The sequence below is a fragment of the Mustela putorius genome, unplaced genomic scaffold (genome assembly GCF_011764305.1).
Source record: "Mustela putorius furo isolate JIRA1106 unplaced genomic scaffold, ASM1176430v1.1 tig00003863_pilon_pilon_pilon, whole genome shotgun sequence".
Lineage (NCBI taxonomy): Eukaryota > Metazoa > Chordata > Mammalia > Carnivora > Mustelidae > Mustela > Mustela putorius.
The window spans coordinates 24,002,620-24,015,772 of record NW_025422015.1 but is presented as its reverse complement, the minus strand read 5'-3'; the positions used below and the strand labels follow the sequence as shown (position 1 = coordinate 24,015,772).

Here is a 13,153-nt window from a genome sequence, read left to right as displayed (position 1 = left end):
CAACTTCTAATAGATCAAAATCTGCCCTAAATCTAGCTCCAGACTTATTCTAGTCTCCAGCCTGAGCAAAATTTCTCCACTTTCTTTTTCTTTATTCTCCCAACCAACTTACTTTAACAACTCCTTTTTTTTTAGAAATTAAAAAAAAATTTTTTTCATCTTTATAGGCATATTCCATCCCTTCATTGTGTTTACCCTCATATATATATATTTCATTCATTAAAATTTTGGGAGGTAGTTTCTTCTAAGAGACCAAAATACTCCCCAAATTAAATGGGTGACCCTGTTCTAGTCACCAATCTAATAAATACATATTTTTTCTTTTTTATATTTTTTAAAATTTGCTTTTTTTTTTTAAATTTTTTTTCTGAACTTCTTTTTATCCCCTTTGTCCTCCCCATGATTTGGGGTCTCTCCTGATTTGGCTAAATTGCATTTTCCTAAGGACTTTGCCACCATTTTAGTATTTTACTGGCTCCTTCATATATTCTTATCTGGACAAAATGACAAGGCAGAAAAACTCACCACAAAAAAGAAGAACAAGAGGCAGTACCGTAGGCTAGGGACCTAATCAATACAGACATTGGTAATATGTCACATCTAGAGTTCAGAATGACGATTCTCAAGGTTCTAGCCAGGCTCAAAAAAGGCATGGAAGATATTAGAGAAACGCTCTTGGGAGATATAAAAGCCCTTTCTGGAGAAATAAAAGAACTAAAATCTAACCAAGTTGAAATTAAAAAAAGCTATTAATGAGGTGCAATAAAAAGTGGAGGCTCTTACTGCTAGGATAAATGAGGCAGAAGAAAGAATTAGCGATATAGAAGACCAAATGACAGAGAATAAAGAAGCTGAGCAAAAGAGGGACAAACAGCTACTGAGGGGAGAATTTGAGAGATGAGTGACACCATAAGACGAAACAACATTAGAATAATTGGGATTCCAGAAGAAGAAGAGAGAGGGGAGCAGAAGGCATATTGAAGAGAATTATTGAAGAGAATTTCCCTAATATGGCAAAGGGAACAAGCATCAAAATTGAGAAGGTGCAGAGAACCCCCCTCAAAATCAATAAGAATTGGTCCACAACGCGTCAACTAACAGTAAAATTTACAAGTCTTAGTGACAAAGAGAAAATCCTGAAAGAAGCCCAGAAAAAGAAGTCTGTAACATACAATGGTAAAAATATTAGATTGGCAGCTGACTTATCCACAGAGACCTGGCAGGCCAGAAAGAACTGGCATGATATATTCAGAGCACTAAACGAGAAAAACAGGCAGCCAAGAATACTATATCCAGCAAGGCTATCATTGAAAATAGAAGGAGAGATAAAAAGCTTCCAGGACAAACAAAAACTGAAAGAATTTGCAAACACCAAACCAGCTCTACAGGAAATATAGAAAGGGGTCCTCCAAGTAAAAAGAGACCCTAAAAGCAGTAGATCAGAAAGGAACAGACAATATACAGTATACACCTTACCGGCAATACAATGGAACTAAACTCATATCTCTCAATAGTTACCCTGAATATTAACGGGCTAAATGCCCCAATCAAAACACACAGGGTATCAGAATGGAAAAAATAAAACCCATGAATATGCTGCCTACAAGAAACTCATTTTAGACCCAAAGACACCTCCAGATTTTAAATGAGGGGGTGGAAAACAATTTACCATGCTAATGGACATCAGAAGAAGGCTGGGGTGGCAATCCTTATATCAGATCAATTAGACTTTAAGCCAAAGACTATAAGAAGAGATTAGGAAGGACACTATATCATACTCAAAGGATCTGTCTAACAAGAAAATCTAACAATTTTAAATATTTATGCCCCTAACGTGGGAGCAGCCGAATATATAAACCAATTAATAACAAAATCAAAGAAACACATCAACAATAATACAATAATAATAGGGGACTTTAACACTCCCCTCACTGAAATGGACAGATCATCCAAGCAAAAGATCAAAAAGGAAATAAAGGCTTTAAATGACACACTAGACCAGATGGACATCACAGATATATTCAGAACATTTCATCCCAAAGCAACAGAATACACATTCTTCTCTAATGTACATGGAACATTCTCCAGAACAGATCACATCCTGGGTCACAAATCAGGTCTCAACTGGTATCAAAAGATTGGGATCATTCCCTGCATATTTTCAGACCACAATGCTCTGAAGCTAGAACTCAATCACAAGAAGAAATTTGGAAAGAACCCAAATACATGGAGACTAAACAGCCTCCTTTTAAAGAATTTATGGGTCAACCAAGAAATTAAAGAAGAATTGAAAAAATTCATGGAAACAAATGATAATGAAAACACAACTGTTCAAAATCTGTGGGACACAGCAAAGGCAGCCCTGAGAGGAAAATATATAGCGGTACAAGCCTTTCTCAAGAAACAAGAAAGGTCTCAAATATACAACCTAACCCTACACCTAAAGGAGCTAGAGAAAGAACAACAAAGAAAGCCTAAACCCAGCAGGAGGAGAGAAATCATAAAGATCAGAGCAGAAATCAATGAAATAGAAACCAAAAAAACAATAGAACAAATCAACGAAACTAGGAGCTGGTTCTTTGAAAGAATTAATAAGATTGATAAACCCCTGGCCAGACTTATCAAAAAGCAAAGAGAAAGAACCCAAATAAAGAAAATCATGAATGAAAGAGGAGAGATCACAACTAACACCAAAGAAATACAAACAATTATAAGAACATATTATGAACAACTCTATGGCAACAAATTTGACAATCTGGAAGAATTGGATGCATTCCTGGAAACATATAAACTACCACAACTGAACCAGGAAGAAACAGAAAACCTGAACAGACCTGTAACCAGTAAGGATATTGAAACAGTCATCAAAAATCTCCAAACAAACAAAAGCCCAGGGCCAGACGGCTTCCCAGGGGAATTCTACCAAACTTTTAAAGAATAATTGATATCTATTCTCCTGAAACTGTTCCAAAAAATATAAATGGAAGGAAAACTTCCAAACTCATTTTATGAGGCCAGCATCACCTTGATCCCAAAACCAGACAAGGATCCCATCAAAAAGGAGAGCTATAGACCAATATCCTTGATGAACACAGATGCGAAAATTCTCACCAAAATACTAGCCAATAGGATTCAACAATACATTAAAAGGATTATTCACCACGACCAAGTGGGATTTATTCCAGGGCTGCAAGGTTGGTTCAGCTTCTGCAAATCAATCATTGTGATACAACACATTAATAAAAAAAAGAACAAGAACCATATGATACTCTCCATAGATGCTGAAAAAGCATTTGACAAAGTACAGCATCCCTTCCTGATCAAAACTCTTCAAAGTGTAGGGATAGAGGGCACATACCTCAATATCATCAAAGCCATCTATGAAAAATCCACTGCAATACCATTCTCAATGGAGAAAAACTGAAAGCTTTTCCACTAAGTTCAGGAACATGGCAGGGATGTCCTTTATCACCACTGCTATTCAACATAGTACAAGAAGTCCTAGCAATCAGCCTCAGCAATCAGACAACCAAAAGAAATTAAAGGCATCCAAATCAGCAAAGAAGAAGTCAAACTATCACTTTTTGAAGATGATATGATATTACATGTGGAAAACCCAAAAGGCTCCACTCCAAAACTGCTAGAACTTGTACAGGAATTCAGTAAAGTGTCAGGATATAAAATCAATGCACAGAAATCAGTTGCATTTCTCTACACCAACAGAAAGACAGAAGAAAGAGAAATTAAGGAGTCAATCCCATTTACAGTTGCACCCAAGCCATAAGATAACTAGGAATAAACCTAACCAAAGAGGCAAAGAATCTATACTCAGAAAACTATAAAGTACTCATGAAAGAAATTGAGGAAGACACAAGGAAATGGAAAAAGCTTCCATACTCCTGGATTGGAAGAATAAATATTGTGAAAATGTCTACGCTGCCTAAAGCAATCTACACATTTAATGCAATCCCCATCAAAATCCCATCCATTTTTTTCAAAGAAATGGAACAAATAATCCTAAAATTTATATGGAACCAGAAAAGACCTCAAATAGCCAAAGGAATATTGAAAAAGAAAGCCAAAGTTGGTGGCATCACAATTCTGGACCTCAGGCTCTATTACAAAGCTGTCATCATCAAGACAGTATGGTACTGCCACAAAAACAGACACAGAGATCAGTGGAACCGAATAGAGAGCCCAGAAATAGACCCTCAACTCTATGGTCAACTAATCTTCAACAAAGCAGGAAATCCAATGGAAATAAAGACAGTCTGTTCAACAAATGGTGTTGGGAAAATTGGACAGCCACATGCAGAAAAATGAAATTGGACCATTTCCTTATACCACACATGAAAATAGACTCAAAGTGGATGAAGGACCTCAATGTGAGAAAGGAATCCATCAAAATCCTTAAGGAGAACACAGGCAGCAACCTTTGGCCTCAGCCGCAGCAACTTCTTCCTGGGAACATCACCAAAGGCAAGGGAAGCAAGGGCAAAAATGAACTATTGGGACTTCATCATGATCAAAAGCTTTTGCACAGCAATGTAAACAGTTAACAAAACCAAAAGACAACTGACAGAATGGGAGAAGATATTTGCAAATGGCATATCAGATAAAGGGCTGGTATCCAAAATCTATAAAGAACCTGTCAAACTCAATACCCAAAGAACAAATAATCCAATCAAGAAATGGGCAGAGGACATGAACAGACATTTCTGCAAAGAAGACATCCACGTGGCCAACAGACACATGCCAAGTGTCACTTGGCATCAGAGAAATACAAATCAAAACCACAATGTGATACCATCTCACACCCATCAGAATGGCTAAAATTAACAAGTCAGGAAATGACAGGTGCTGGCGAGGATGTGGAGAAAGGGGAACCCTTCTACACTATTGGTGGCAATGCAAGCTGGTGCAACCACTCTGGAAAACAGCATGGAGGTTCCTCAAAAAGTTGAAAATAGAACTGCCCTATGACCCAGCAATTGCACTATTGGGTATTTACCCTAAAGATACAAATGTAATGATCTGAAGGGGCATGTGCACCCAAATGTTTACAGCAGCAATGTCCACAATAGCCAAACTATGGAAAGAACCTAGATGTCCAGCAACAGATGAATGGATAAAGAAGATGTGGTATATTTACACAATGGAATCCTATGCAGCCATCAAAAGAGATAAAATCTTGCCATTTGTAACAACGTGGATGGAACTAGAGGGTATTATGCTTAGCGAAATAAGTCAATCAGAGAAAGACAACTATCATATGATCTCCCTGATATGAGGAAATGGAGATGCAATGTGGCGGGTTTGGGGGGGTAGGAGAAGAATCAATGAAACAAGATGGGATTGGGAGGGAGACAAACCATAAGTGACTCTTAATCTCACAAAACAAACTTAGGGTTTCTGGGGGGAGTGGGGAGGAAGAAGGGGGGTGGATTATGGACATTGGGGAGGGTATGTGCTATGGTGAGTGCTGTGAAGTGTGTAAACCTGGCAATTCACAGACCTGTATCCCTAGGGATAAAAATACATTGTATGTTTATAAAAATTTTTTTTAAAAAGTATCCATGATTAAGGATAAATGCTGGGCCATGTTTTCCATAGACTCCAGCGTCAACACTGCTCATCGGTTCACTCTGCCATGTACCCACTATCCAGTCTGTGCACTGCACAAAGGCACCAGGAGTGGCAGGTGGAGATGGGATTTCATCCAGGTTTTACGCTCCACCCACAGTCCATTCATCAGAGAAAAGGGTTAGGTATCATCAAAGGTGTCTCCCTTTTCTAAATTATGCATCTGTCAGGCAGCCTGGTTGTGTCTGTCCAGACAGGATAACTTTTTCCTAATTTATATGAAAGTCCATGTGGGATAGCTGTGCTCCTGTGCCAGGGAGAAATGTGGACATTGTTCCCTTCATCCGGCAGCTACTGATGTAAATGGTAACACACATGATATGCATAGCCCTTTATAAAAGAACTTTAGCAAAACTAATCCAACTGTTAAAATTTCCTGAATGTTTAAATCTGAATGTGCCAGAGGCAAATGACACCCTGACTGAGATGTTTATATGTATTACAAGTCTTGGCAGTTCAGGAGATTTTTCTAAAAGAAAACTCCCCAAAAGTCATGAGTGGGTTATACAACATAACTCACCCATTTTTTTTTCTCTTAGAACTATACTAATTGGAGATAGTATCAGTACTTTTAGGTTTTATTAGTGGCAATAAATTGCTGTGGGAAAAATGAATGTGTTTGCCTGCCATTTATCTAGTTTTATTTTTAAATAGATGGGATACCTTACTCCCTCTATCTTCCATTATAAGTAATGATCTCTTCATAGATTATCAAGGTCTATTAATCTAAGGCATTCTAATCTCCCTATAATTTTGAAAATCTACTTTGGTATGACTCCAGATTAGATCACAAATACTCTATATTTTGTTCCATGAACTCATAGAATTAAGGAGTGAACACACACACACATACACACACACACGTATGTATACATAAAACAACTCATAACATTATCATATGTACTAAGGTATACTAGGACTTAATAAATGCTAGACATCTTCTTTCCTGTTTCTCAGGTCATAGTAGTATTTGTCATTCATGATGAATTTATCCATCAGAGGATATTTTTTTGGTTCAGTATGAAAAACAACTTTGTTTCTTCTGATGGATTAATGTATTTGTATGTTACAGATACTGTATATGTCTTAAGTGTCCCTTTTAAATTCTCTTCTATGCTTTGGTTACTGAGATACTATTAATATGTCTTTGGATTTACATTATTTTTTATCTTTACTTCATTTCCTTTTATGTTAATTTTATCTTGTTTTTAAAGATATTTCAAAACTACTTAAAATTTTCTCTGAAATAAAGTAGAAATAAGTAAATTTCAGAGCTATATTAATGTCATAATTATTTTCAATTCTGATGAACATGTACTGAGCTGATAGTGTATACCTTTGAATCTAAAAGACTGATATGTTCATCTTCAGTTTAAAAATATTCAGAGAATTTCCAAATTAATATAAAAGTAGGGGAGCAATCACATCTCTTCTACTAAAATGATGCTTTCTTTTTAAATGCAGTATCATTTTGCTAACATCATTTTTGTGTGACTTAATAATTTCTTCTAGTTGCTTACATAGTGCTTTCATTTTTGAAAACATGATGCTTATGTTTCAAAAGATATAGCCATCTTATTCTTTTCCTTTCCTTTCCTCTCTCTTATTCTTTTTCCAGCAAGTTCTTCTCTGCAGAAGTTTAGTTTTGAGAATAAACCACAAGTGAGTCTGTATCTCTCACATTACCCCCTTAGAACTATGCAGGCCCAGGACCTAATTCAATCAAATTTCAAAAAATATCTCTAATCAAAGTTCTTTTATATACTCACTTTATAAAAGAAAAAAATAATATGTAGGCCCAGGACCTATATTCAATCAAATTTCAAAAAATATTTCTAATCAAAACTCATTTATATATTCGCTTAATAAAAAAAAAAAACCCTACACCTTTAACAATTTGAAAAGTGGGATTTATGAATGCAAATGAGGTCAGTGGTTAGTTAAATGATACAATTAGTTAAATTCAACATACTTCTACCACCTCTCCTGAAATTTAAGAAGTATAAACCTTACATTTTAATAATTAGCATTCTGCCATAGTTCTCACAAAGTCTACTGGATCAAGGAGCTTTCCAGTTAATCAGTCCATCATCACTTTTGTTCCTTAAGATATACAATGCAGCCTAAGTGATAACTTAGCAACTGTAGTGGTGAAATCTTGAGAAGGTTCTTTGGTATGTGTCAGAGTAGGACTATTAAGGAGTTGACAAAGAGCAAACTAGCCTCCCTAACTTCTAGGAATATGGCACCTGAGCAAAAATTTCTACCACAGGGCTATGAGTGGCCATGTTTTTTCTCTAAAACAGCTTATTTAAATTGTTCTGCAGATTGGATTATGACTGTCAGAATAAGTGGTTGACGGCAGCAACTTTCTAACCAAATACCTTAATCATGAAAAGAGAATTTGAAACATGCATTTTGGGAAGGGTAAAATTCAAGATTGAAAACCAATTCCTTCTTCTTAACCATGATTTTCAAACTCTAGTGTAGAGAAGAAGTCACTGGAGGGCTTGTTAAACCAAGGATTGCTAGACCCTTACCCCTAGAATTTTTAGGTCAATAGGTCTGAGGTAGGGCCTGAGAATCTCCATTGCTAGTAAGTTCCCTGGTGAGGCTGATGCTACTTATTTGGGGACCATAGTTCAGAACCACTGTGTCACACCCTTCATGGCAGCTCTGTTCACCTGTTAAAAGAACCTGGAATAACTACCCTTGGAACAGCTCCAACCAGTGCTAATCAGAAAAGTTTCTCCAAGAGTAGAAGTGAATTTTCAGTATTCCTTATGCCATGAAAGACATCTTAGGATATAGCATGGAATAATAAAAAATGTCTCTTGGCCAATGCAGGGCCTTATTCTAAGGACATTCACGGGTGATATTACAGAGATAAGGGATTGACACACGAGAGTTTGAGAAAACACCTCCCTTCACCTCGTTAAGTTAATGCATCATAAAGCACAATTCTGGAGAAGCTGGCCTAAAACCAATGGTAGAATTGCATAAATGTTTCAACTCACCAGTTTTTCTGACTTTTATTTGAAATAGGATTCTTTTTTCAAATGAAACTTGCTCAGAATGCTAACCTATCAGATAGATACTTGACAGAATAGACATTGTTTGTAGAATACCTGAAGCACCCAGAGAATCCTTAAATTCTGAAGAGCCCAGTTTGAAGCTTTCTTTACTCAATGCATAATAAACACAGACTCTTACAATGAATGTTCTGGCTAGAAGGTAGCTTTGAGCCCTAATGTAGAACCCTCATCCCAAGTCCAGTGCTTCCTCCCTCATTCCTTTAAACAGAAACATAGAACGGCATGGAGGAGCGAGGGCAGGTTCGTTTTCAGAGACCTCATCACTGAGAGGTTTTTCTGTGCTCAGTATTTGCAAACTGACTGAATATGATTGTGTCTTAGCAGTAGCACAGACCTTGTGTTTTCATCTTCCAAGTGGTAGGCTTTGCGTCTCATTGTTTACTTCTTACTTGAAGAAGGTTTGGGCCATTTCTTTATTAGCGTGTTTTTCCTTGTGAGATAGAAACACCATGCTTCAATTACTGTGGCCCACAAAAGAAATATAATTGGACAAATATGTCACCTTTCCCTGTTTGTTAGGGATCGTTATTAACTACCTCTCTGTTCCCAGCAGGAACACCCGTGGCAAACTACATTTCATTTGGAGATCGTGGGGAAGAGCAGATGCTTGCTGCCATTTTTGCGTGTGGCACTTCTGTTTACTAATTTACAAAATTTGTCTTACCCCCTGCAGCTGTAAATGAAAAAGCTGTAAGACTAAATGAAACTCTCGGAACTCAAGACAAGGCCTTTGAGAGAAATTTGCAAGCGCTTCAGAAAGAGATTGATCAGATGATGGCAGAACTGAGAAGGAAAAATCTAGACAAACAAAAGGAAGTTGCTGAAGATGAGTTAGTGTGAGTAGATGCTTTATTGTTTTTTCATTTGATACAGTGAGCTTTCCAGATTGCTAACAGTTTTCTAAAATTTTCATCACACTTTTGAGTACAAGAGACTTCATTATTTTTCACTTAGTTATTATTTATCTTTTTCTAAAATGGATTAAAAGCATGTTTTCCTATATTTAAACAATTAAATGAATGATCTTTTCTGGTGCTATCCCTTCCATAACTAGGACTTGCTTTATTAATCGCTTGCGTTAGGGACTTGTAAACTATCAATAGTTTTTTGTTGTTGTTGTTTTAATGAAAATATCTCTGGATAAATAAAGTTGTGAATTTGGCAATCCATTTTGTGCATTTTGTCATTTTAGGAAATGCTGAATAGAAGAGTCCTCAAATAATAAATGCCTACTACTTTGAATTTAGGGCTGAAAATTTGAGATTGGGAATAATAATTGTGATTTTACTAATGCAGATGAATTATGTGACCATATATTCAGTAAAAAATAGCTGTGTACTTTTATAGTCACCTAACTTCAAAGTGATGATATTAATACTTAAATAATATATATGTTATGAATAGTATCAGCAACACTTGAGAACTTGTTACACATATAAATTATTTTTATAAAGATTTTATTTCTTTATTTGAGGGAGAGTGAGCGTATAGCAGGAGGAGCAGAAGGAAGAGGGAGAAGGAGAAGCAGCCTTCCTGTGAGCAGGGAGCCAGATGTGGGGCTCTATCCTGAGTTGCTGGGATCATGACCCAGCCAAAGGCAGACACTTAACCACTGAGCCACTCAGGTGCCCCTACACATACAAATTATTAAACTCCATCCCAGACCTACCGAATCCAGAGATTTGGGGATGGGACCAAGCAATCTGTTTTGGTAAGCATGTTGGGGATTGTGATGCCGGTTAGCTTGAGAACTACTGTTATCCAAGTGTTTGGTCTTTTTTTAAAGGCTCAGAATATTATCGCTTTAGGAAAACCATTAAGTTAAAATCAGGAAACTCCCAGATCACTTAGCTGAAAGAAAACAGAAAAGTAGATCAGCATCATGATATTGTATTAGCACATCAAGAATGGTTCTGTTCACAATTTCTAAACAAATATATCAATGTTCATACCTTATATTCAAAGTAATGGAGAAAATGTGTCACTGTGGTAACACTGGGGGATTTGGGGGCAGGGGTATGTGAAGTGGATCATAAAATTTACTTTATCAGTCAGATTATGAGAAAAACGTGACTCTTTCAAATTTAAAATGCTATATTACTAATACATTTTAAATGTGTATATTTTTGTGCTTTAATATTAATTATAAATGGTCTTACCACTTTTCAGGTATCCATTTTCATCTTGATTTAGTATAGTCAACCTGCTTTAAATCCTGTCTTGTTTTTCTGTTCTTTGAATGCTAACATCTTTTTGTAACACAGTTTTAACACCAATAAACCGTGAGGCAATGACAAGGGCTTATTGTCTGTTATTGGGCTGGGCTGCTTGCAGAGCTGCCGAAGGCCTTCTGAAGAAAGTGAAGAAGTTATTTGGAGAGTCCCGAGGGAAAAACGAGGAAATGGAGAAGGGTCTCCAGATGATATTGGCAGACTACAAAGACAGAGTTGATGATGCTTGGGACCTGCTGAGAGAAGCCATGGAGAAAATCAGAGAGGCTAATCGCTTATCTGCAGCCAACCAGAAAAACATGACTGCTTTGGAGGTGAGTCTTAGGGATTCTCACCTGAATCTGTAGGGATGGGGTAGAGGATTGGGGGTTGAACATGGCTGATTAGTCAAGTTGATGCACATTTACCCAAATCAAGAACAACTCTGAAAGGAGACTTCTAAAGAGCAGAACAGGTAATGATCTCTTTTTTTCAAGAAAATTCAATGACCATTTCTATAGAATCAGATAAAATTTAGATAACAAAATCTTAAAGATTCTGAGGACAGTGTGATATAATGGGACCTACATCTTAATGACAACTTGTCACTTTCTAGAAATACATCTTGGGCAAGGGAACTGAATTCTCAAAGCTTCAGTCTTCAGGCTACCCAAAGAGTGCATTATGCTAGAGCACACCCAAGGTATCTCTGAGTACTGATTTCATGATTTGGTAGCCCACACACCATTGTTTAAACATTTAGCTGCCATCGGTCACAAAAGTGCCAAGTATTCCCTAATGGAAACTGGCACATGGACAGTCCAGGGTTTGGGAAGATTTTGGTTCTCTTTTTCTTTGCAGTGTGTTCTATGCAAATGAAATTTTCAAAGGGACCACCATGAACAGATCAAGTCAGTGATTTTCCCCTCTTTTTCCTCACAGACAAGAGTAATTCTCTCCTCGAGAAATGACGGGCAGCTTCTGCCTTTTTTAGATAACTGAGGAGACTGGAACTAAAATAGATTCTTCCTTTTCTTCTTCCCTTCTTCCCTCCCTTCTTTCTGTCCTTAATACTTGACGTGGCAAATTGAGCACTTTTCCCGAGTAAATTCAGCACATTTCACGGTACAACCTGTATTTGGTATTGAAACAACAGCAACAATTTCTCTCCAGGAACAAACCTACCCTGGCTGTTTTCAAAGTGTTTAACCCCAAAAGATCTGAAAACAGCAGCAGACCACCATCTCTTCTAGTGTATCATCTCACCCTCAACTATAAATGAACACACTCTGGCATTTATTATGCTCAAAAATGTTATTGAATGGCAGTTGAATAGAACAAATCTGGATTTCTTTTCATCTCCTCATTTCTTTCCATTTTCCTTTAGATTAAAAAGTAAAAGATTAAAGATTTTATTTATTTATTTGCTGGGAGGAGGGTTAGAGGGAAGGGCGAGAAGCAAGCTCCTGGGTGATCAGAGAGCCGGATGTGGGACTCTATCCCAGGACCCTGAGATCATGACCTGAGCTAAAGGCAGATGCTGAACGGACTGCACCACCCAGGCACCCTGATGAGTTAACTTTTTTAAGTGTTTTTTCCTAGTCCCTCTTCTGGGATTTATCCTTGTCATTCTGATGGAAGATTGAGGAGGTTCACTTTTTTCTTGACTGAAGTACCTAATCTTAACCAATTTGGAGTTGACTGACATGCTGGAAATATTAAAGAAAAAGTACTATCTTGTAAGGCAGGATGCTGGGCTACTGTCATGTCCCAAGCACCGGCATGATTCATCCTGCTCAGTGACACACCAGTGGTGTAACTTACCCAGAGGTGCACCTCTCCATTTTATGGCAACAGTTTAAGAAATTAAAATTACCTGTGTGGAAAGCATAATAAGCATTTGGGAAGTATTTCAAGAAGAATTATAGTGGCTCAGTAAATGGTCCTTTCAGCTACTCCTTCCTTTTAGTGATGTTTAAAACCAGGAGCCATCATTCTTGGGCGCCCCTAGAGATGCCTGGAGCTTATGTAGTCAGTGTTGCAAAGGATTCTAAGCAGTTCTTTCTGTATTTTCATTTTGTGTGTCATGCTTAACTAAAGGCTTGTTAAAAACTTACTGGAGTAAATAGAAAAACTGACTAAATGACCATGAGTAAGACACAGCTTACTTAAGATTGCAAGGGCTGATTAGGTTGCTTACCAAGG

The 13,153-nt window shown here is 37.2% G+C and overlaps 1 protein-coding gene across 5 annotated transcripts in view; it reads left to right on the top strand.

The window, feature by feature from the left end:
- LAMA2 (laminin subunit alpha 2) overlaps nt 1–13,153 on the top strand; it is a 637,158-nt gene that overhangs the window by 503,929 nt on the left and 120,076 nt on the right. For all 5 annotated transcript variants that reach the window (XM_045066381.1, XM_045066380.1, XM_045066378.1 and 2 more), the window contains 2 exons: nt 9,412–9,574; nt 11,073–11,283. In XM_045066381.1, the coding sequence (XP_044922316.1) occupies nt 9,412–9,574; nt 11,073–11,283 (374 nt within the window). The remainder of the gene's footprint in view (nt 1–9,411; nt 9,575–11,072; nt 11,284–13,153) is intronic.